Consider the following 25,575-nt stretch of genomic DNA (forward strand, 5'->3'; position numbering starts at 1 on the left):
TGCCATATGACTGCTGGCCAGTGGTGCCAGATTAGGCGAATTATCGCCATTTAGGCTACCTTCGGGGGTCAAATGGCGACCAAAAAATGCAAACGGCTACCGGTAGCCATTTAGGCTACCTAGAAAAAAAGATCGGGCTATTTAGGCTATTTCAGGATTACCTTGGAAAAAGAAATTTTTCATATAGCAAAAGTAACGAAACGTAATATGCACATCCACCTAACACTTAATCTGAGACATCCACCGTTCTTTCCATTCGGTCACTCTTTGTAAGAGTGAGATAGAGCTATTGCGTACAAGTATAGATATACGATACTAGCTTTTGCCCGCAGCTTCACCCTCGTGAAATTTAGTTTGTCACAGATCGTCATAAATTATAGCCTATAATATTATGTTATTCTGGGTTATAAAAATGATATTGTAAAGTTTCATCAAAATCCGTTCAGTAGTTTATGCATGAAAGAGTAACAAACATGTTAACATCCATACACACTTTCGGGTTTATAATATTAGTAGGATAGGTATCTCATCTCATGGACTTGGCGTAACTTTAAAATAAACGTGCTCAGTACATACATTACGCGCACACACGATTTAAGAAAACAACATGGCCACAACACAATATAGGCAATCAGCTGACAGGTGTCTGTGTGTGTGTGTGTGTGTGTGCGCGTGCGCCTGTGTGTGTCAGCTGATTGCCATGCTGTTTTCTTAATCTTGTATGTACTCGGCACAAGTCAGGTAGTGACGTCATATGAAAATGTTGCCAGAATGAGTAGGTACTGACCAAACATTATCTATCTCTTTTTTCATACGTCACCATGGGTGAGTTAGAAAGAGATAAACAGCTGTTTGTCATTGATGTGTCGATTTGATATGTATTTGTATAAGCAATTTTTGTATACTTAGCTCAAAAAATTAGGCGAATTAGGCTATTTTAAGAAACAAAAAATATTAGGCGATTTAGGCTACTCGGTAGGAAAAATTAGGCGAATTGAGTTAGCTGATATCTGGCAACCCTGCATGAAGCTAAAGATAAAAATGGAGGGCAGAGTTGGAACAAAAACTTGAGTCAAATACCTACTTATATCTATCTCGCTCTCTGCGGCCCTACCTCTCTTTTTAGTGTGAACTGTAGTATTGCTATCTTCTGATTTAAATCTCCTTGTAAATTCTTCGAAATAGCCAATTCACTAACCAAATCAGAAGTTAAACAAATAAATAATTAATATTTGAAACTAAGATTACCTAGTTAAATAAAAAATCACAAAATTGTCGGCTATTTAGGCTTAATGTGTTGGCGAATCAGGGAATTACAATCCCAATTCCTGGGTAATCGGTACCATGTGGCAACATCGGCCCAATCCGGCCCATCATGACGGTTGTTTACTATTTTGTTTATTAAGCAGTTAATTTCGTTTGAGATTGTTTACAGGAAATAATCATTGTTTTATCACAAGAATTGGTGCAAAATTTTGTAGTGCGTGGTTGCGGTAGTACGTGGTGTCCTGGAAGTGACATAAGATTCCACGCGTAAGTGTTTATTTCGTGATTTCCGACATTGGATCATTGTAAACATTTTTCACATTTTTTACAGTAATTTCTTCCTAAAACGTTTTACCAGTAATTACACTTATCATTTTTAATGATACCTATGTCAAGAAATAAAGATTTTACATTGGTTTTATTGAATTTGAGCAATTTTATATTTTTTGTTTATTTAGAAAGAGCGAGTCTGCCCACAGAGAGCGAGATAGTGATACTTAGTTTGTGCTTCAAGTAGGTATTCGAAAGTTTTCAGTCTGTAACTCTCTTTAGTCTATGTTCTGTACTGTCAGTTTTTCTCTTTGGTTAGCTGTCAGTGTCAGCTGTGGTGTCAAAAGTGTCAAAAAGTCGGTGGAATCAGCTGCTAATTTAATTAATTTGCGGTTTACAAATCAATTAATAATTCGTTGAATTATAGACGTAGCATAAAAGAAATAATCAATAAAATACTACTTAATAGTAATTTTATCAGGCTTTATTGATTTAGTTTTAAACTTGTTTTTACACTAAAACCAGTGCTTTGCTTTGCTGCTCAAAAAAACAAAATAACTATGAGTCTTTTTCTGAGTCCAGAGCATGTTCTCCAAGGAGGATACTTCCATGCTACGCTGAGGAAGCTTCAGGAGCCAAACACCAGCATTGAACCCCACAATATCATGTACCCGGTTTTCCTGCTGTAAGTACATATTTATTTACCAAACATTATCAGTAATAATGCGACGTTGCTTCCATAGTGATAATTTTAATTGCAAATAAGTAGAAATCGCAGGATATCAATATAACCTTAACCTGCTTATCTTAGTGAAATAATGATTTGTGAAGACTGCTATAAAAATTCATGTAAAAATGTTGATATGTATGGGAAGTCTCACTTTCACAATACATAACTGTTGTGTTATGAAAAACTTGTGACCACCTTTTTTATTCTTATAAGAGTTAAGAAAGGGATAAAACAGTAAAGGATTTTCAAATTCAAATTTCTTTTATTTCAGGCTTAGAATAGGTCCATAAATTAGTAGCAAATAATTAAATTAAAAATAACTTATTGATGATTATGGTTTACTTACTACATGGGTAAGACAGATGCTTCTCTCATACATTTTCCATGGGTCTAAATTATGAATATTGACTTTCAGGGAAGATGATGATGCAGTGCAACCAGTGTCGAGCATGCCCAATGTGTTCAGATATGGTATCAACCAGCTCATCATTGCTCTTGAAGATTTGGTGCTCAAAGGCCTCAAGTCAATCCTCATCTTTGGGATTGTAGAGACTTTACCAAAGGTGAACACTTTATTTTTACCTGAATGTGCCAGAAGGAGGGTTATGTTTTTTATGAATATAGTAAAAGGACATGATAGTTTTGACTCTCAAATGTAATTTTAATAGACTTGTTGTACTTCTTTACTATGACCATGACCATGGATCAAAATTTATGACTGCCTCAGCTACTCACACTAACATTTTTCATTTGTGAGATAAGATTACTGTCTCTCCATTTCTTTTAGGAACATAATTTTATATTACATACTGGAAATGAGAGTATAAATTAATTAAATAATATTCTCCTAATAACAGGTTTACCTTTTAGCTAAAAATTTGAGTACTGCTTTACAAATAAAAGACGTTTTTAGTCTTTTGTCCTTCTCTAGGATCCAACAGGAACCGCAGCAGATGCGTCCGGGAACCCGGTAATAAAGGCTCTGCCAAAGCTACGGGAAGCGTACCCCCAGCTGTTGATAGCGTGTGACGTGTGCCTGTGCCCTTACACCTCGCACGGGCACTGCGGCGTGCTGACCGCCGCCGGGGCCATCGACCACGCCGCCTCCACCAAGAGGATCGCTGAGGTCGCACTCGCTTATGCTAAAGCAGGTATAACATGATCCTAGCCTTTCTTTCCCATAGACTCCTGGCTATGAACTTAACTTGACCTTCACTGGTAGGGTTTTTATTGTCGGTCAAGCTGTAGATCCTGGCTACACAGGAGTTGCAGTGGTGGGAAAAAGAGGTGGGAATATTCCCGTGCTTATGAACTTAGAGTAAGTGCTTCCAAAGCTGCGGGAAGCGAACCCCCAGCTGTTGATAGCGTGTGACGTGTGCCTGTGCCCTTACACCTCGCACGGGCACTGCGGCGTGCTGACCGCCGCCGGGGCCATCGACCACGCCGCCTCCACGAAGAGGATCGCTGAGGTCGCACTCGCTTATGCTAAAGCAGGTATAACATGATCCTAGCCTTTCTTTCCCAATAGACACTCTTGAAACTTAGAGTAAGTGCTTCCAAAGCTACGGGAAGCGTACCCTCAGCTGTTGATAGCGTGTGACGTGTGCCTGTGCCCTTACACCTCGCACGGGCACTGCGGCGTGCTGACCGCCGCCGGGGCCATCGACCACGCCGCCTCCACCAAGAGGATCCCTGAGGTGGCACTGGCTTATGCTAAAGCAGGTATAACATGTTCCTAGCCTTTCTTTTCCATTAGACCCTCTTTAAACTTCAAACTTCTTCAAACTTAACTTTAAACGAGTAAGTGCTTCCAAAGCTGCGGGAAGCGTAACGTCAGCTGTTAGTTGCGTGTGACGTACCTGTGTCCCTACGGCCGCTCTCGCATAATAATATGCTAAATCAAGTACTGCAAAAGATTTTTTTCATATTTTCCAATTGGGACCTGCTTTGAAATAAAACTGTGACCATATTAGAGTCTAGGTTCTAGACAGATAATAGGTTATAGATGAGATTCCTATCTTCCAATATAATTCTTAATCCCTTATGTTTTCTATTTTTATAACTATTTTTCTTTTTTCCTTTCAGGAGCCCATGTTGTTGCACCTTCAGATATGATGGATAATAGAATAAAGGCGATAAAAGATGCTTTGGTGGCCAACAAATTGCAGAATCAGGTAAGAAACAGAATTTCACATTTATCTACTCTATGCACCCAAAGTTCAAAAACAGGAGTTCAAAAGATGGCTTCGTCGTACAGTCTCCATCAATTAGTTCCATCAACACGTATTTGTTACAAATTGGAATAAGGTTGTGTCCTCAATTTTTTGGCCACTATGGGTCTCATGAACTATTCGACGCTGACTGTACCGCGTCTCCTTAAATTGTCGCAAGTTCCGCCCATATGAATTAATAAAGAATACATTTTAAAACTTATTTGTATCAACAAACAGTTCGTAACACATTACCGTTCAGGTTTCAGTGCTCTCCTACTCGTGCAAGTTCGCGTCGTGCATGTATGGGCCCTTCCGCGACACCATGAAGAGTTCGCCCATGGAAGGCGACCGCAAGTGTTACCAGCTGCCACCCGGGAGCGCCGCACTCGCCGCCCGCGCCGCTGTAAGTATTGCCAGAGTTAATAAATAAATGCTGACAATACACTACCAGCCATTAGCCCATCAGTGGACGTCATCTGGTTGAGACGATTACGAAATTATTTTTACACCAATCAATTTCTACATTATTTTTGAAAACCCATTTAATTTTAATATTACGTAAGAGCATACAAATCTGAACCACATTTGAAGTCTCGCTGACATTTGACGTTTACAAAAACACCCTCCCGTGCCGCTCCCATGTCTCAGGCACTGAATGAGTTAGCTAATGAATCATTTACGTAATAAGGCCTAAAAGGCTAGTTGGTAGCGGCCTGCATCCAGCGCCTTCTTGCTATCTTTACGAGGTCGTCGGTCCACCTTGTGGGTGGACGTCTTACGCTGCGCTTTCCGCAGTTCTATGTTCAGCTGTGAAATAAATAAATAAATCTACAACAAGTTTATTTCGTGTCAGGCGCGGGACGTGGCGGAGGGCGCTGACTTCCTGATGGTGAAGCCGGGGCTGCCCTACCTGGACATCGTGCGGCAGACAAAAGACAAGTTCCCAAACCATCCGCTATTCATTTACCAGGTGAGACATAATGCCCTTTTCGAGCAACATATTTTTGATTTGGAAACATTAACTGACAATAGTGACTGAGTTTCTTGCGCTGCTTCTTCTCAGCACTGGCCCATTTATTGTACCGAAGCAGTGGTAGATACTGGAACGTGAAAAAGTGCTTTTTAAAAGCCTATTTGCAAAAATAACACAAAAACACGTCCTAATAAATCATCGAATGAAGTTTTGTCATGTAGCAGGCGTGAATCCATTACTTTAAAAAAATATGGTCACACTTCATTGGCACCCGAAAATCGGCAACTAGGTACTACCATTTTTTAAATAATAACGTTATAAAAACTGAAGACGTTTGTTCGCTCACGAAAATTACACATTTTTAGATAGTTTAACATAATACGCCGTGTATCTGTGACGTCACAAGTCTATTAGGGTGGTGGCTATTCCCAACTTGCCCACTACAGTGGATCCGCGGCTAAAATTAAGTTCGCCATATGTATCATTTCAAAATAAAAAAAAATCAAAATCAAAAGTATTTATTCAGTTAGACCACAAGTGGCACTTATGAGTTTTTTTTTAGCATTAAAGTAAATTGGTTTCCCTTCAACACGTATAGCATTAAAGTAAGTAAAATAAATGTTGATGTTGGTTTACAGGTATCCGGAGAATACGCGATGATCTCCCGCAGTGGGTCTGCCAGTGAGGTGCAGGCCACGCTCATGGAGACACTCACGTGCATGAGGAGAGCGGGTAATTGTTCATTTGATTTCTGGCAACAACTTGGTACGGGACTATCCCCACCTCTCTTACGCACTGCCGTGACTCCTCTGTAGCCAGGATCTACAGCTTGCCCGCCAATAACAACCCAACTAATGAAGGTCAAGTCTAGCAACAACTTGGTACCCTTTATAAGGCAGTGGAAATATAGTTCCCACCATTTTATACCCGTTATAAGGTAGTGGGAATATAGTTCCCACCATATTATACCCTTTATAAGACAGTGGGAATAAAGATCCCACCATATTATACCTTTTATAAGACAGTGGAAATATAGGTTCCATCACATTTTTACCTTATTAACCGACTACGGCAAAGCAAAAGGAGGGTTATGATTTTGACAGGCTATGTATGTATGTATGTTCATCTGTTCCCTCGTAACTTCTAAACTACTTATCAGAATTCGACAAATGACATATCATTAGAAGCGTCTTAATTGTCCGCTGGTTATAGGCTATATGAGGTTTCACAAAATCTAATGTGGCGCCCTCTATCGGACAAAACATACAGAGTAAAAAAATAAAGTTAAGATAAATATGCCGTGTTTGGTATCATTTGAAAGCGCTTTACTTGTACATTTTGAATATATATATATTACTAGCATTTGCTTGTGATTTTACCTGTATTCATGGGCTGATTGCATATAATTCACATCTTTTCGGTCATAGCTTCTTTACTACTTATTAGTTCATCAATTTAACTTTTGTTCATATTATGCGCCACAAATACACTTTAACACCAAAATAGTACAAATAATAAATAAAAAGTTAAAAATTAAAACCCAACTACGACAAAAAACGACGCTGAAAAAGTATAAAACAAGATTTTCAGAATACTGAACTGAACAAACATGAAAATTACTATGCAACTACATTAGCAACTTTGTTCAGTTCAGTATTCTGAAAATCTTGTTTTATACTTTTTCAGCGTCGTTTTTTTTATTAGCTTCTCTTTGGGAGTGCCGCTGCGGCGTCCTGCATATAAAAATCAATTATATGCCAGACGGTGCGTCCCGGCGCCGCACGGTGGGCCAGAAATCGACCTCCCCTTTCATAGGATTTTTTTTTAAAAAAATTTAGTTTTTAGCACTTTAAAGTATGCAGGTGTTTTGAATACATTATAACATTAAATTAAATAGTATTCACGGGCCTCGTCTCGTCTTGTACACCACGTAATGTGTCATTTTGTGTTTCAAATGTATGAAAATGAAAACTAATTACCTTATAACTTTTTCCGGTCTTGCTCGGTCAGGCTGAAACTTTCAGGTATTGTTACCGAGTCCTTAACAAAGCTATGTGATATTTTACCTCGATCCCGAACGGTCCCGATCAGAAGTTATGAATCAAAACTTAACATCCATATTTGGATGTGAATGTTTTAAAAACTTAAATATTGTGTGTGTGTTTATATTTATGTACGTGTGTTTGTACCTTGTGTTTGTATTTTAATTTTAAGGAAAATCATCTATCGATAAGAAAAAAATAGAGTACACTTGAAAATTGCTGTAATTAAAAAGATATCAAGTTTCACAAATAACATAATGAAAAATCGAAAAAACAATAAATTAATCAGTGTCACAGTCAGACAGGTTTCCTATATCTACAAATTCAATATTTGCCTTAGTTACACTATGATTTAATAACAATTTGGCTTCATCTGAAAGAGGTTTATTACGAATCTGACTCATCTTAGGTCTAAAACTAGACAGGTATGGGTCAGAAGATATTAATAAATTATGGATGATATCCTCATTTGTAGCAATCCTACTGGTCTTACGAGAGTGGAAGGTTCTGAATTTCTTAAAATCTTTGTTCCGTGCTTCAGATGCCTCTTCAGAGAGTTTGCCGATTGGAATAAAATTGTTGTGCTCAATTATTTCAGCACCATGCAGGAGTAATTTATGCACGCTTGCCGGCATATAATACCAAGCATAGAGCTCGACATATCTTCGAGCTGTTGTAGCACAATATTCACGGAACTTTTCCACATCAACATACTCTCCACAAGATATTACTTGAAGAATCACACCAAATCTCTTTATAAGTTCCTCATCCACTCCCGTAATTTGTGCAGTTGCCCCAGGATTTGCAAAAAACCTTCTCGCAGTGTTCCCGTCATTGGAATTCCCTGCACCTTGTTTAACCACGTCCACGAGCAATCCCATTTCAGCTCGAAATTTATCTTGAATGGTTTTTTTATCAAAGTAAAAGATCGTGCAGCTTCCTTACAGACTCGGTAACAATACCTGAAAGTTTCAGCCTGACCGAGCAAGACCGGAAAAAGTTATGAGGTAATTAGTTTTCATTTTCATACATTTGAAACACAAAATGACACATTACGTGGTGTACAAGACGAGACGAGGCCCGAGAATACTATTTAATTTAATGTTATAATGTGTTCAAAACACCTGCATACTTTAAAGTGCCAAAAAGTAAAATTTTTTTTTTAAAAATCCTATGAAAGGGGAGGTCGATTTCTGGCCCACCGTGCGCCGCATCGTGTGGCTTCTCCCAAAGACAAGCTAATAAGGTAAAAAATGTGATAGAAACTTTGATATCATGACTTTGCATTTAATTGCGATGAGTAATATCAATCGAGATGACTACTAGCTAGACAATAATATAAATGAAAAATAAAAATTGTTGTTTATCCAACACGTCATAAAAATCTATTAGTTATTATCTGAACGACATTTCTTTTTGTTTGTTATTTGTTGTTTCCTACCTAATAAAATGTATGTCTTACTTTCAGGAGCTGATTGCATCATCACCTACTTCGCGCCTCAAATATTGAATATTATTTCCAACAAAAATTAAAATAGTTATAAGCTCTTTTGTTAGCTAAGTACCTATTTAGTGTAAGCAAAAGCCTATATTAATTTTTTTATCTGTTCATTCATACTTCAAGTGTTATTAAGATGTTTAACGAGACTATTTCAACAGAACAACATCAAAATTATAATTTTACAAAATGTCTTTGACTTTTCGTTGTGAAGAAACAGTTATTTAGAATAATATTCGACACCTGTTACACTGTGTTAATTTATTGTTTTTTAAATTCACTAAGGTAGTATGCTTTTACATATTTCGTTTCATAAATAAATATTCATAAAGTATGTACTATGTTCCTATGGCCTTAGGCGAAAAAATACTTATCAATTTGATCATAATTATATTCATTTGTAAATAAAATAATGTATGAAATTCTCGAAATCTAATTGTTGCCATAGTATTGTATTCTAATATATTATCAGCATAATAAAAACCTTATAATTATAAAGAAAATAAGTTAAATAAATGGTGCTAGGAAAATCCTTTTTATGATTTTGCTCAATAATTTTGGGTTCCTTATTATTAGTAAGTACAGTTACTGTTGTTGGTATTTTATAATAAATTTTTATGAATTAATAACTGGCTTTTATTTAATCATTATTACCTATAGAGTTATCAAGAAATTTTATAAATGCAGAACATTATAGAATTTTCTAGAAGCTCCCTGAATTTTCGATTGCTGATAAATGACTATATTACGTGCTCTGTGGATATAATATGATCAGTAAACTTTTAACAGCATTGGTATTTCTGTTATCTTACTGGCAATTAATGCCTTAGCATCATACCTAACATTTTTACAGATTGATTACGACGGGTATTATTATTATTGGTTTATGGGCCTTTATTTGCGCCAACTCGACCAGGTTTGATCTATTGTGGCAGCCCTTGTCTTTAGAGTTCACTGCTTAGTCCCGTTGAGTCTATAAACACGATGTTATACGTACGTTATTACGACGGGTAATAACATAGGGTTATTTGTATTATTTCATTCCATAAAAATATAATATACCTACGTGATTAACTATGAATTATGGCCGTTCGTATAAATACTAATTGTGATGATCATGGATCACGTTATGGATGGATGGATATTGATTGCATCCGAATCGAACCTAGGACAGCTGCCAATCCAGTAAACTCTAGAAGGGCGAGAAGGAAATATTGTGTGTACCAGAACAGATAAGAATTTCTTTAGCATCGTACTTATCAAACTATTAATCATGCAAGAATTTTCAATTTTATGATATTAATTAACAAATTGTGAAATATTATGTTACTGAAATTTTTATTATCGATTGAAATCATACCATTTTGCAACTTTTTGAATTTAGCGCAATTTGACACGTCCCGTTTTGTGCCAGTTATGAACGTGGGCCAATCGGCTTGCGCCAAATCGTCATACTTGTACCAATCAGCGTCGGTTACTGAATACGTCATCAAAAACTCAGCCAATGGCATTCGACCACGATCAACACTAGCGCTAGATAATAGGAGTGGCGGCGTGCGAAACTTCAGTTCTCCACGAAAAATCGAATGTGATAGATCAGCGTATTTGTGAATTTGTGCAAGTGTTCTACAATCAGTGCTGTTAACGTGGCCGTGGACAACATTTTCGGAATAAGAAGCCTTCATTCATCGTTTTCATTCATTGGTAATTAAATTTTACTTATTGGAATAATTGATTCTAATAATAGTCCTCCCAGCCGTGAGACCGCATCTTTCACATGAATTTTCCTACCTATTGTCAGATTTCAATTGAAATTCCTACAGTTTTAATAAAATAAAACACCATATGGCATATTTACTTGCTCTCGATTTAGGTAAACTATGATTTTCTTGTAGAAGTCCTAAGTTTTATGTGACGAATTTTCTCGATTCATGGTGGGCCGGTTCAGTGCCCTAATTTCAGTTTGCTTGAGAAAGCACCGTTAGATTCCTTTGTGCCGTTACAGTGGGCTTGCAATGAAACCTTCCCTTTCAATTATTCAACGGGTCACAGTTTGTGTGACCGGCGGCATGTGACGTGTCCCATTTTACGGCTACGTGTCTGATTGTACTTGACTTCTGCAAGCCGGGCACTAGTTTTTAGGCGTCGATGTAGTTAGTTTTTGTCAGTTTCTTATTGGAATATAATATTTGCAGGGATCAATAATAGCAGCAAGATGCGGTGGAGCTTACTAGCGCTCGCGTGCGTGGTCGCGGCCGTGGTCGCCGACGACAAGAAAGAGAAGGACAAGGACATCGGCACCGTCATCGGTATCGACTTGGGAACCACCTACTCCTGGTAAGTCAGTCATTTATTGGATATTTTATTCCCAGAACTTTGCCATATTGGTCACAGATCTTTGTGAGTTGCTAAGTGCTATAATTGTTTAAATCTAACTTATTATCTAAGATTATTATTTTAATTTTATCATTTCCTAAGTGTAGAAGCTCAAACTTAATCAACTTGATGATATTTCATACAAAAAACAGGACTTTTTACTTCTACTTTGTTGCCACAACTACTTTCAATCAAGTCCATTGTTAATTTCTTATAACAATTTCCAAATTGTCTATTCTTTAATTTTATAAAGTAAAAAAATATACCTAATTTGTTTTTGAAAGAGATTGCTTTTAATTACTGTGCAGTATAGGTACTTAGTTAATCTACAGAAGGTTATTGACCTCGGAAATGTTTCAAGTCCAATAAGTATGCTAACTTTTATTTTTTTACTTGTTCACAGTGTGGGTGTATACAAGAATGGACGTGTTGAAATCATTGCCAACGACCAGGGTAACCGTATCACTCCCTCATACGTAGCCTTTACTGCTGATGGTGAGCGTCTCATCGGTGATGCTGCCAAGAACCAGCTTACTACAAACCCTGAGAACACCGTCTTCGACGCCAAGCGTCTTATTGGGCGCGAATGGACCGACTCCACTGTCCAACATGATGTGAAATTCTTCCCCTTCAAAGTTGTTGAGAAAAACAGCAAACCTCATGTCTCAGTCATGACAGCTCAGGGTGACAAGATCTTTGCTCCTGAGGAAATTTCCGCCATGGTGTTGACTAAAATGAAGGAAACCGCCGAAGCTTACTTGGGTAAGAAGGTCACTCACGCCGTCGTCACCGTCCCGGCTTACTTCAACGACGCTCAGCGTCAAGCCACCAAGGACGCTGGTGTCATCGCCGGTCTCAACGTCATGAGAATCATCAACGAGCCCACCGCCGCCGCTATCGCGTACGGTCTGGACAAGAAAGAGGGAGAGAAGAACGTGCTCGTCTTTGACTTGGGTGGTGGTACTTTCGACGTGTCTCTGCTCACAATCGACAACGGTGTCTTCGAAGTAGTGGCTACCAATGGTGACACCCACTTGGGAGGTGAGGACTTCGACCAGAGAGTCATGGAGCACTTCATCAAGCTGTACAAAAAGAAGAAGGGCAAGGACATCAGGAAAGACAACCGCGCCGTCCAGAAACTGCGTCGTGAGGTCGAGAAGGCTAAGAGGGCTCTGTCTTCCAGCCACCAGGTTAAGATCGAAATTGAATCCTTCTTCGAAGGTGAAGATTTCTCCGAGACCCTCACCAGGGCTAAGTTCGAAGAATTGAACATGGACCTCTTCAGATCTACCCTCAAGCCCGTGCAGAAGGTACTCGAGGACGCCGACATGAACAAGAAAGACGTCGACGAAATCGTACTCGTCGGTGGTTCGACCCGTATCCCCAAGGTTCAGCAGCTGGTCAAGGAATTCTTCAACGGAAAGGAGCCATCCCGAGGCATCAACCCCGACGAGGCCGTCGCCTACGGTGCCGCCGTGCAGGCTGGAGTGCTCAGCGGTGAACAGGACACTGACGCCATTGTACTTCTCGACGTCAACCCTCTTACCATGGGTATCGAAACTGTCGGAGGCGTCATGACCAAGCTCATCCCCCGTAACACCGTCATTCCCACCAAGAAGTCTCAGATCTTCTCTACCGCCAGCGACAACCAGCACACCGTCACCATCCAAGTCTATGAAGGTGAACGTCCCATGACCAAGGACAACCACTTGTTGGGCAAATTCGATCTGACTGGCATCCCGCCAGCGCCGCGAGGCATTCCTCAAATCGAAGTCACCTTCGAAATCGACGCCAACGGTATTCTCCAGGTATCTGCTGAGGACAAGGGCACAGGAAACAGGGAAAAGATTGTCATCACCAATGACCAAAACAGATTAACCCCCGAAGACATCGAAAGGATGATCAAGGATGCTGAGAAGTTCGCCAACGACGACAAGAAACTAAAGGAGCGCGTCGAGTCCAGAAACGAACTTGAGAGCTATGCTTATTCCATCAAGAACCAGCTTCAAGATAAGGAGAAGCTGGGTGCTAAGGTCAGTGACGACGACAAGACCAAGATGGAGGAGGCCATCGACGCCGCCATCAAATGGTTGGAAGACAACCAAGACGCCGAGGCGGAAGATTACAAGAAACAAAAGAAGGCGGTGGAAGACGTCGTTCAGCCCATCATTGCCAAACTGTACCAAGGCCAAGGCGGCGTGCCACCCCCGGGCGCGGGAGATGACGATTCGGACTTCAAAGATGAGCTGTAATTGTAACCAAACTATAACTGAGACTGTAAAAATCGCGTGATTGAAGCAAAATGTGATCTCCTAGGTCACTACAGACCACGCACAGAGCGAGAGCTCGCTGTGTGCATGGCCTGTAACCGAGCGTGAATACGGAGTGTTTTAGCTCGAGTTGTGTATATTTATTGTGTGCGAGCGAGGGGTGTGCGGCGACCCGGATCTGAGCGGCGGCCGCTGCGCACTGGCGTGTTTGTGAGAACGTTACTATTTGTATAAATTAATGCATTTTTTAATTTTAGTTGAAGCAATAGTTTCGCGTGTGAATTGCGAGGGCCTGTTTCCATGACTGTTTGCAAATCGATTTTTTGTCTTCCTTGTCACTGGTTTGATTTAGAGACATGAATCGATATAGTCTCAATTCACTCTGGAGGCTACCTCAGTGTTCTTTATTGTATGTATGTATGTTATGAGACTGCAGAAGTTAGTTTTTAATTAGCAAACTAATTAATAATTATTATGTAGTTATTTAATAATTTCAATGGAAGTACGAAGGAGTACATAAATAAAAAAACAATTTTATAATTAATTTTCTTTTTATTTGTCAACCCTGTTAGTAGGTAATCATGAAACAACAAGACTATTCAAAATTATGTAAATACATCAATACTAGTTTACGCATATGAAAACTGGCAAGTATTCGAACAAAAAGATTCGATCTTCAATCGTTTTTATATTATTGCGCTATAAAATTGCCAATTCCATTTCAAGCTCAGAAGATTAGTCACCGCGGACATTTCTCAGCTGAGAGCCGTTTTCTATGTCGAAAGCCGGTGACGCCATGACTGCGGCTAGAATTTTTACATGCACAGTATCTGAAAAGTAATCGAATCCTCAGAATACACTTACGTAACAATTAGACAACGATAATTCCAATGAAGTGATAAAAGTTACATCACGTATGCAATACGATAACTTGAACCAAGTTATTGCACGTCTATCTCTCATTAATTATGATCCAGATGATAGCACAAGGCAAGGAACCCTCTTACACCTCAGGAGGATCCGTTGCACCTTATCACCATGGAAGCTAGCAGAATGGAAGCTACTGTTATTTTTATTATGACTCATCCATTTATCTTTTTCTGTTACGTTCTTACCGCCTGGTAACCACGACAACATGTACAATTCGAGAATGTTCTGCGGATAATTGCTGCATAATGACATGTGTGATAACGTTACCGAAAGGCTGATTGGCGTCAATTTCCACCGCGGTGATGCCGGCCGCCGCGCGAAGCTCCGCCAACGCCTCCGTGAAGTAGTAGTCTAACTGTAAACAGCGTAACGGTCAAGAATAAAGCGGTCAGTACCAAATATTTGTGTTCCATTAGCATCTAGGTGTGGCACCTCTATCTAATGGTTACCCGGTAACAGTAATATAATAGGTAACAAAAAATAACCGTAACAAATAATTCGCAACGGGCGCTAATCAGTAACATGTTACCGCTATGTGAGAGGGGCACTAGGTAACATTCGTTTTTTCAGTCACCACGTGTATGAAAGTGAAAGGGCCATGCAAGGTAGCATGTTTGGACCGCTTTCCGGCACCGTCTCGTTGATTCATTTGTATTATGGTAATTGATCTGCTGTAGGTACTGGCTTCAAAGTCGTAAGAAAGTGCTTTTTGCAGTACCTAATGCCGTTTTCGGCTTTAGGTTTGGGGAGAGAAGTCGGGTGCGCACAGGTGCAATACAGCAATTAATTTCGCAAAAAACCGATGCGAGTCGTCGTAAAAAACTTAGTTGTGCCGGCGGGATAATCTCGGGGAGATAAAGGGGTGTTGATGTATACCTACATCATAGTCTATGTGGGCTTCAGTGTCCGTCGGATGGGGCAGCACACGAGGCCCCGATCCAGGAACTGCGGGACGCCCGGTACACCAGTCAATGGCCTGGGACATGAGCCGTTTCTTACATGTCTGCCAGTCCGCGTTCAGGAATATAATTCTGTAAAGTGAGAGTAGGAAATTGTTCTTATTTGTTATCGTATTTTCGCTTCAAGATTGCACGAAGATTGTATAACCTAGGCAACGAAATCTGTGAAATTTTCTTATTGGAAAGGCACAGTCAATCTCAATAAGACAAAATAGAACAATATTCCACGACACCGTCGCGACAGTCGCGATTTCCATTAGGTACAGGTCTTTAACAATAAATTGGGCTTTCACTTTGAAAGTAGTTTCATACGCTCGTTGTTCGGCTTGAAGCTGTAATTGGGTGCAAGATTTCTAATCTTATTTATACCTATAACGTCAAGCTCTAGATGAAACAGTCTGGTCTTGTGTCTATCCCTATAGTTCGCTATCAAAAAGAGTTAGGCTTCTGACAGTACCGATTAGGTGGAGTGGACATGTTATCCAGGTTTTCAAAGTCCAATCCGTTGGCCGGGAATCCGCTGAGCACCCAGCCAAGGTCAACGCAATCCTACGAAATAAAAATAGTGCAATAGTTACTTTATTTAGGTCTTGGTGCGATAGATGCAAGTAAACGAAAAAGACTTGGAAGCTCTGTCTGTCATAATAACAGACCTTCTTCAGGATGCGGCGCCGCAGTATTTCGGCCCTGAGCTGGGAGCTGGGTCCAAATTTCCGAAGCTTATCGCCCACTTCGTCATCCTTCTCTAAAGCTTCTTTGTAGAGATCGGCGAAATTCACTGAAACAGAGTTTCAAACCGAGTGTTCGCTATAAATTAATCGAAGAAGAAAATTCCACGCGAGTTCATACGACTCATCGCATCCCTAAGATGAACGGTGCATCATCAACCACTCTCTCCATTTCCATAAAGTCTGAATAGCCCATAGGTTTCGCACAATATTCATCATACGCACCTTTATAGAGATGAGGCGAAGCGCCGAAGCAGCATTTTGAAAATGACTGTTGCAACCTTGCAACATGCCTTGTATTGTATCAGAGTGGAGATGGATGTTTTGGTAGGTACAGCGACAAAATGACTTGGAAACACGCAGTAACCTATCAGAGATGTGAGCCAATTTTAGAAACGCTCGCGCCATCCACCCGGGCTCGCGCGGTTCACAGGAGTAAGTTACTGTGAACGCAACCTGGCCTCCACAGACTCCAATTTGAAATAGGTCTTACTGTATATGAGTCCGAAGTGCTTGGCCACTTGGAGCCCCTGAGTGCGCGCGCCCGAGCCGCGCGGCCCGACCAGCACCACGCGATACACGCCGGGCGCGCCCACCACGTGGTACCCGTGACGCGTGTGCTGCAGACCCGAGGCGCACGCGCGGATCGCGTTGAAGCACTTGGTCGACATCTTCATTACGTCGTCATCAGGGTCGATGTACACTTCCTAGAATGGCAACCTTCTTGATTCGCGCTAATACGGACGCCAGACTTAGTCTATACTTAAATCGCACGGGAAAGAATATTAATTTACATTATTACAGGCTCAGATCATATGATCTCTGATTTGGTTCCAACGAGACACAATTTCAACGGGACACATTTTCAATCAGACACATTCCCACGTGGACACATCATTATTGTATCATCAGTTAAGTAAATGTTTTTATGAAAAAAATAAAAAATAAATAAAATGTGTTTATTGTATTCGTCTGCCGTTTGGTGTAGTGGTTCAGAACGGACTACTATGCCGAGAGGTCCCGGGTTCGATTCTCGGCCGGGCAGAAATTGAAATGATGCATTTTAATTATTGTGACCGGTCAGAGCCCTGATTACGGTCATTTTTAACGTCTCCAATCCAGACGCGCTTCATCGATTCTGCGATACAATTGGTCAAAACACAAAAAAAAACAGCGTACGTCAGCTGTTTTGGGCTTACGAGAATGAGCGAGGGGTCGGTTCTGACTTATAACTTCAAGCACGCACTTGGCCCAAGTAGCANGACGCGTTGTCTCGCTCTAATGCTCAAGGTCGTTCGGCCATGTAATCGCCTTAATTTTACACGTAAAAAATTTCTTTTCGTAGCACTCTCAGTCGTCGTAGTAGCCGTAGCGCTACGATTTATGTACGTAGATTTCAGAATGCTTATTTAAGCTCGGCATTACGGGAGGACCGCGTGTGCGGGCCGAGTGCTGCATGCATATTTGACGGCTAATGCCTCCGTAAGCGGATTGCCGGCGCTGCTAAATGGTGCCGCTCTTTGTTGCCGCCGTAGCCACTGACGTTATGTATTTAACGTGGCTTTGCTACGCAGATAATGGTTTGTGAACATTAAAGAGTTTTTAATGGCGGCCATATCTTTTTAGGAGAAAAAATGACGTTGGATTTATAAGGGACAAAGATACTATTTGAAATGGTAATTAAAAAGTGTCTTGCTTACCCTACAGTACAAATATAGATGACTACGACATGTCTGTGTAATCTCACTGAAAGGTTTTTTTTAAGATTTATGGCACTATAACTCTACAATAATGAGGATATAAATGTATAAATTTCCTTTTTAAGCTTGTTGCGGTTTGATGCTATCAAAATATTGAAATAAGTTTTGCAATAAATAAAGAAGATATTGATTCTTAATCTGTCACGTACCATACCTTAAGTTGCAAGCGTGACAATGAGTAAGTAGACGCATAATTTGGCAAAGTCTCTCAGTATTGAAATAACTAGGAATTCAGGAGCATACCAAGCAACTCGCATTATTTATTCAGAGGCAACGGCGTACGGAGGATCCTGAGCTGACAAACTTATTAATAACCACTTATGTACACATTAGTTCGGATGTGGCTTTACATACATTCTCCCGTTCATAAGTACATAAGCCTAACTAAGCTGGGATGGGCGGGGCGGCAAACCAGTACAGTACTCACTGAAAAAGCTCTACCATTATAAATCTTAACCTCCTTGACATAGGAGTGATTAACAAAAACGGATTTGTGGTTGACTGTACGCGGGGCGTAGGTGCTGTGAATATTTTATCAAACGAGAGATGTCCTTTTGTCCTTTTAATGGCTGACCTCATAAGCTTAAATGTACCACTAATGTATAGGAAGTGGATAGAGGATGAAAGGGGATTTCCATATTGGAAAGATAGTAGTCCAGCATCAAGTAACTGTAAGTAATTTACTGAATATTAGTTTTTCTGTGCTCTGGGTATTGCTCGCATTTATTTAGATTTTTTATAAAGTTATATACAGGGTGTCCCGTAATGTAACGTCAAGCCGGAACTGGGAGTTGAGGCAAGTTGTGCTGGTTATCAGAAAAATAAAAAAAAAAAATCTATGTGGCATATTTTAAAAATAATTGGAATTTTAAAAAAATCAAAAAATTCTACTCCAGGTGACGGTCCTTTTACTCGTGTTGCCACAAATCTTCACTTTTTCCAAAAAAAAAAAAAAATGTCCATAACCGTAACCGAAACTGATTCAAAAGTTACGGATAGTTTCGGATAAAGGCCAAACTGCAAAACTCTATGAAATCTGCAGTATACACGCCGCAGCTGCAATGCCGCGCTGCCGATTTCATAGTTTTGCAGTTTGCGGTCTGCGGCCCGTATTGGAATTGTACCTTAAATCTTAATATTAGTTACCAACTTGTCTGGCATTCGCTGGCACCATCTAATATGCCAGCCTGTTTTACCTTTATCATACATAGGTGTCGTCTTAGTTGGTACATAAAGTAGCTATGTGGGTCACGCAGCATCTTGCTATTTGAATTAATAATAGACTATGAACCAGGGCATTCATGGCAAATAGCTTTATGCAGCGTTTAGCGCCGATTCGCCGGCGTCAGGAAGCGGCCAGGCGCGCCTTATTGCCTGTCACCTGGGTGTACTTAGGTACATATTGACAGAATATTACTCATGCTGTCACTGTGTGTCTTTACCGATATCCATATTTAGTTTAAAAGCGCGCAAAAAACCAGGGGATACCATAGGTTTGTTATGAGTATTTCGAGGGAAGCAGCCTACTTATTTCTAAACACATTTTTTCCGACCTGCATTATTGTTAGTAGTTTTCTTATATGAATAAAAACTGTTGATTTATTGCTGTCAAAATTTAGTCCTTTTTTTTTTCAGTACAGTCAGTTTAAACTAGGCAAAATTTTTATTTTGAAAATTTTTTTGGGAATAATGTATTTTTTTCATCCAAGCTGGAGCAGCTGGTTTTGTAATTTTGATAACAATTTAGAGAAGCATTATTCAGGGTTACATAACAAAAAAAAAATTTGGAAAAAGTGAAGATTTGTGGCAACACGAGCAAAAGGACCGTCACCTGGAGTAGAATTTTTTGATTTTTTTTAAATGACTATTATTTTTTAAATATGCCACATAGATTTTTTTTTATATTTTTCTGATAACCAGCACAATTTGCCTCAACACCCAGTTTCGGCTTGACGTTACATTACGGGACACCCTGTATATTAGTTAAAGGTCTACGCACACACTAGGTTTTTTTTAGGGGGCACCAACACACCTTTCATTTGATAGCGTTTTTCCATAGGTATTTATAGGACAGCACATCTAGTTAAAGACACAGGAGTAGTGAAGTGACACGTATGAAGTGCGATTTTGTAATATAAATGTAAAGTCTGGCATGTTATTGATTGTAGGTACATTACATTGATTGCGATAACATCGCGTACAAGCGCGTTCCTATTGCATGAAACGCATCAACGGCGCGCCTGAAAAAAAATGGTTTTTATGTGCCCTCAATCCCCGGCAATCGCACACTGTTTGCACGGCGTGTGCGTTTCTAGATGTTAGTACCATATAATAATAGCACTCGTACGTTTTTAACACAATTTTATTGTATCTAGAAATTAGTTAGAAAGGTCTAAGTAACTATTGTGATTATGTCATGCTTAATCAAATGAAATACTCGTAGTTAATTAGCATTCATAATTACCTACTTGATCAAAGTCTGTTGTTTTATTTTTATTTCACGGTAAATCAATTGAAAGTAAATCGTAAAGTCATATCACCTAACCAGTCATGATGATGTTATCAAATCACCTGATTATCGATAAGATAATGTTAAGCATTTTTATTAGGTGCATTAACTTATGATAAAGCCAGTATAATCAATACAATGACGTTAAAATTGCAGCTGGCATTATGCCAGTAGGTCTAGGTAACTAAAAAAATAAAGAAAATCAAAAATATCATTTTACCGATGACACCAATCACCATGCAGGTTGATTACCTGCAGAATCTCTTGCACAATAAAAACTTGAACGCACTTCAACAAACCTTCTTAAAAGTAAAACACGCGAAGTTAATCATCCAATAAAAGTTCAGTAAACACGATGTTTAGTCGGGTGAGCACCGCTGCACCGCGGCCCTTATTTGCATACCAATCGCGAGAAACATGTTTAAACAACGGCCAAGTGCGAGTCGGACTCGGGCAAGAAGGGTTCCGTACAACGCTTTTGTTGTCGCGTGGGAGCCCCAATGAAATATTCAATTTATTTTAAGTTGATTATGCATTTTTCAAGTGGATATAATGTACAATTAAATAAATATTTTAATCGTCTACCTGTTGCCGTAATTAATATCGAGCTTGTTGTACTTATGCTCCTAAAATATTAATTTTATTCTATTTTTACTTATTTTTGTTACAGCAGCAACAGAAATACATCATCTGTGAACATTTCAGATACAAACTATGATCTGAGAATACAACAGACAGCTACAGCGAAGTCTTAGTACTTGTTAGGGTTTCGTTCTAACCCTTTGGGTACGGAACCCTAAAAAGCACCATAATGGCTTTATAAATAGATTTCTGAAAGTATTTTCTATTAAATAAACTTCCATTTGACGTGGTGTAGCGCTTGTATGAATAAATCATATCAAATAACTATCAGGGGAGATGGGACCATCTTCCCCGTTGGATCAAAACATTTTGTTTGGGGTAATAGGTACGCTCCGTTTGATGAGAACAGATTTTTGCGTATGATTTTTTAATGGCCATCCGGCTTTTTTCAAAGGAATAAAGATAATGTAGACGCTATGTCTCTAACGCCCGTAAGTATTCACAAACATTACTATGAGATCTCACAGTGCGCGTGGGCGCACAGGGTGACACACGAACAAACCACAAAGCTCTATTCAACGCTGTGCAGTCGATTTGCTACTTCACTTAAGAAAGCATCGTTTTTTAATACAGGCGTATAAGACTTTGTCATACTTGCAAAGAACGAAAACTAGCTAACATTGAAAAATAAATTTCTATGTCCTACTTAAGCGAGAATTTTTGGTTACCTAATCTTAACATAGGTAACTGATTTCATTTAAGGTATCTATTTAAATTTTTCCAGCTATTGGACTATACATAGACGACTAGTAGACGTTAACCTCAGTTTATTGATGACTTGGATGTAATATCTAATTACAATATTACGAGTACTGCATTAGCTTGTTATTGGCGATATTGCTGTATGAAAATAAAGAAGTCGTGATGATTTTTATTTTGACTTAGTTTTTAAGCCCTTAACCTTATTTCCAAGTGACTTCCACCACACCTGTTCCCGCAATCCTTTCAACGTAACGCTTTTAAACAAAGCAACGAAACGAGTTCACATTTTTATGTCTTTATCGTGCGCAATCATTTCAACGTCGCATCGCACATTGGATTTTACAAATATCTAGCGTACATTTTCTTTTTGGGAGTTTGGTCTTTATATTTGAAGGGTTAGGGTGGAAGTTCGGGTGTGTTGGGAGAGTCGCGGTATTCTCCAGGGTGCTGCGAACGTCTACGAAGCCGTAAGCCTCTCAAGCGACGGTGATTGAATCCGAGGCGCTGATGGAGCACCGGCATTGCGTCTTTATGCTGTGTAAAGAGTCTACACACAACACCCTAGAACAAAATTTATATGAAAACTTTACAAATAAAAATAAAAACTGGACTACACGAAAAAAGTCAAGAGCAATAATTAGTTGTCTGCCAGCACTTGGATTAAAGCATACGATAGACGAGTAGGTAATAGGAGGACTGTAAATGCTAACGACTGTTTTACTCTCATAATAAATTATAAAAGCAGGTAGCGAATATTACACGTAGTCCTTAGAGTTAGCGAAACGTTTCGTGTGAGATGGTGGAAAGTCGACAGTATAAGGATGGTTAGTTAATTTTACTTTTTTCATAATTCCTCATAAATAAAAATAGATATTTTTATGTGACGCCATACTTTTTATGTGACTGAGATAAATAAGCTAAATAAAAATATACCTTATTCCCTTTAAAGCGATGTCAATAATTCCCGTCATTAGTCCGGAGTGTTCCCGACGCGACTCCGACGCAGGGCCCTAATTACCGTCTGCGCTTGACAGCAGTTTAAACTGCACCGATTCTTTACTTGCGAAACGAGGGTGTTTACTTAAGTATAGGTTGGCTCAATTATTGTAATCTTCCCGTCATAAATAAAGGAAAGTCTGGTATCATTATATTAAGTTTTCACTGAGCATACGAAGAAATAAGATGGAATCGTTTAATCATTTAATGTGTTTGCTAAAGATAGTGTTAACGAATTCGGATTTTCTTTTTAAACACTTTCAAGTGCCTGAAAGGTTTATTAAGAGATTTTATTTTTGAAAAAGCGTTAAAAGTTGTGTTTTAATTACAGCACAAGAAACAACTTATTTGATTATGATTAAAATAAAACTTTGCAAATGCTTTTTACAATCCAAAAATCTTAATAACTATTTCATTTTCTTCAGTGAAAATTATATGGTATGGCATTTACTCGAACAACTTCTCTGAATGATTTTCGTGATGATTTAGGTACTGTGTAATTTTGAAATACCTTCTTAGTTGATAGCATACACAATAAATGCAAAATAAACATAAACATAACAATATACCTACCTAATCTTGTCAACACAGTGCGAAATCGTATTACCCAATCGACATTCACAATCTGCCTTTCGCCCCTGACCACTGTGCAGTAAATTGACTTGGCTCGGACAAAAATCAAGTCGGCCAATTTAAATCTGCAAATACTCAATATCCAAGCCATCTTAAACCCTAAATTGAAGGTCTTAAGGTGTAAAAATGTAGTCATAATGACAGTTTGATTCGCGAAGGGTTGATTATTTGGAGTGGATGCTCGATTTGTACTGCATAGCCTCGGGCCTCTAATCTAGTTGGCACCCTCGCTCCTCAGTTAAAATCGCAAGGCTAATAAAATATTTTGACCCCTTTATGAGATGAATACGCCCACTGTGTAGTACAGTTGTCTTAGTAAAAGATTGTGGTTAAGACTAAATTACTAAAACTTGAAGCCTCAATAAGCATGAAGACATAACTGACGTTATTAGATATTTTTTTATGATTAGTAAAAACAATGTTTCTCGATAAAACTAATAAAATGTATCTATGCGAAAATTGCGATGAGTTGCAAGATGAGTTTATATCATGGAATTTAGAATATTTAGAATAAAAATGAAATGAAACATAGATAAGTACTTACATTTTAAACGTGAATTTGATGTCTTCGTTCAATCTTTTCAGCCACAGGACCATGATTTCTAGATTGACCGGTTGGTAGGATGCTAAATATTATTTAGAAATAACTACTTGTTAAAATTATCTTGTAATTCTGATTTATTCCTTATCTAAACCCTGCTGCTTTGATTAGTTAAAACAAATTCTTTTAGATATAATTCATCAACTTCTCTGGCTCTTGCCGATTCATCCTCAAATTCGTAACTGACTGTACCGGGTCCCCGTTCATAACTATTCGGATGTGACAATAATTGAAATTTGTGCCCGGAGGCATTCTGCCGCACAATTTATAAACGCAGTAAGTAACACTTGAACAGTTTCGAGAAAAACGCGATCAAAGTTGAAATTTTATTTTGGGGTGTCTACAATTAGTTACGCAAATATTTGTAAAAAAAAATATATGGGCTTATAGAGCTAAACTCAAAGTTTATTTTGATATGAGGTNGAAAAAACACTGGATACCATAGGTTTGTATGAGTATTTCGAGGGAAGCAGCCTACTTATATGTAAACACAGTTTTTTCTGTCCTGCATTATTGTTAGTAGTTTTCTTATATGAATAAACACTGTTGATTTATAACTGTCAAAATTTAGTTCTTTGCCCGAAATCTACAATAAATACTTCCAAAAAGACAGATTGACTTGTTTTTGCGCTCATGCTTCTCATTACCATCCTGGTTCCACATAAGCTGCAGCAGCAGGTAGCATACAGGATCGAGGAGTAGGTACACACAACAGAACATCACCTACACTAGTGACATTGAGATCGTCCTTATTTATCAAGAAATAGAGTGACTGTTGAGGTTGAGTCGAGTCTAGAGATAATAAAACGCAAGTCATGAGCACAGTCAAATAAAATAAGCTAATAAGCTGTTTGTAATCTCTACAACTTCAAGATTTAGTGCATTTTATCTTAAACGAGATATTAATTTGAGTGAATCATTATTGACTGCAGAGTGAAGTCACCGAGACAAATTCAAATGTCACGGTACATTTTTATCGCCTCACTAAATTGCCAAACTATAGCATGTACTCAAAATTTCGTGCAAAGCCCACATTTCCACATTTTCTTTTCCATCCCAGAGCTAGCGTTTTGTTTCCATGTTAGTTTAAAGGCTCCCATTAAAGGCATTACGACAAATTGTGTTTAATTATAATGCAGCAAAGAAGCAGCTGGCGTGAGTGCCGTCACATGGAAAATTTCTCGTTCGTTCTCCACTCGACAATTTGCCACGCTATAAGTAATTACTCGTGTTTAGAAAATTTTATTTTATCGCATGCCCGTTAATAGTGTGCAATTAGTAAAATATACTGCAGTACGCCAGCGAAGGTTTTCATGTAGATAAGAGTGCAAACGATATTGGGTAAAATGCAGATGCACATTTGATTTAGAGATACCAACCCTCATGACCAATTTCATACAATTCGTAATATGAAACTGGTCATATGGATAGCCTCTCCCTGACTCTATAGCGACTACATAACTGTTGTCGACTGTAG

The 25,575-nt window shown here is 39.0% G+C and overlaps 2 protein-coding genes across 4 annotated transcripts; one reads left to right on the top strand and one right to left on the bottom strand.

Moving 5' to 3' along the window:
- The first annotated feature begins 1,862 nt into the window (after positions 1-1,862).
- Hsc70-3 (heat shock protein 70 cognate 3) lies at positions 1,863-14,132 on the top strand. Of its 3 annotated transcripts, XM_028306442.1 has the most exons (9): positions 1,974-2,221; positions 2,682-2,829; positions 3,198-3,417; positions 4,352-4,440; positions 4,739-4,882; positions 5,333-5,449; positions 6,091-6,184; positions 11,227-11,329; positions 11,772-14,132. In XM_028306442.1, exons 1-9 carry the CDS (start codon positions 2,097-2,099, stop codon positions 13,618-13,620), a joined length of 2,889 nt encoding a protein of 962 aa, XP_028162243.1. In that variant the 5' UTR covers positions 1,974-2,096; the 3' UTR covers positions 13,621-14,132. The 3 variants fall into 3 exon arrangements, with proteins under 3 accessions (XP_028162244.1, XP_028162243.1, XP_028162242.1); XM_028306443.1 differs by lacking the exons at positions 11,227-11,329; positions 11,772-14,132 and adding an exon at positions 8,963-9,297 and having other exon boundaries at positions 1,863-2,221; XM_028306441.1 differs by lacking the exons at positions 1,974-2,221; positions 2,682-2,829; positions 3,198-3,417; ... (2 more) ...; positions 5,333-5,449; positions 6,091-6,184 and adding an exon at positions 10,531-10,696 and having other exon boundaries at positions 11,188-11,329.
- A 75-nt stretch (positions 14,133-14,207) lies between these two features.
- LOC114354180 (adenylate kinase 8) lies at positions 14,208-17,154 on the bottom strand. The gene is made up of 6 exons (XM_028306444.1): positions 16,749-17,154; positions 16,181-16,305; positions 15,985-16,076; positions 15,449-15,599; positions 14,836-14,923; positions 14,208-14,468 (listed from the first exon to the last, which is right to left on the bottom strand). The coding sequence occupies exons 1-6, from the start codon at positions 16,930-16,932 to the stop codon at positions 14,374-14,376; spliced, it is 735 nt and encodes a 244-aa protein (XP_028162245.1). The 5' UTR covers positions 16,933-17,154; the 3' UTR covers positions 14,208-14,373.
- Between the last annotated feature and the right edge of the window lie 8,421 nt (positions 17,155-25,575).

Source organism: Ostrinia furnacalis, unplaced genomic scaffold (genome assembly GCF_004193835.3).
Source record: "Ostrinia furnacalis isolate ACB-3 unplaced genomic scaffold, ASM419383v2 OfSCF1955, whole genome shotgun sequence".
In the NCBI taxonomy this organism is placed as follows: domain Eukaryota; kingdom Metazoa; phylum Arthropoda; class Insecta; order Lepidoptera; family Crambidae; genus Ostrinia; species Ostrinia furnacalis.

Coding starts and splice junctions, on each gene's coding strand:
- LOC114354180 (XM_028306444.1), bottom strand. CDS start 16,932: ATGAAGATGTCGACCAAGTGCTTCAACGCGATCCGCGCGTGCGCCTCG. Junction 16,306..16,748: donor GCACTTCGGACTCATATACA/GTAAGACCTATT, acceptor ACTCTGTTTCAG/TGAATTTCGCCGATCTCTAC. Junction 14,924..15,448: donor AAGCCCACATAGACTATGAT/GTAGGTATACAT, acceptor CGCTGTTTACAG/TTAGACTACTACTTCACGGA.
- Hsc70-3 (XM_028306442.1), top strand. CDS start 2,097: ATGAGTCTTTTTCTGAGTCCAGAGCATGTTCTCCAAGGAGGATACTTC. Junction 2,830..3,197: donor TTGTAGAGACTTTACCAAAG/GTGAACACTTTA, acceptor GTCCTTCTCTAG/GATCCAACAGGAACCGCAGC. Junction 11,330..11,771: donor TTGGGAACCACCTACTCCTG/GTAAGTCAGTCA, acceptor ACTTGTTCACAG/TGTGGGTGTATACAAGAATG.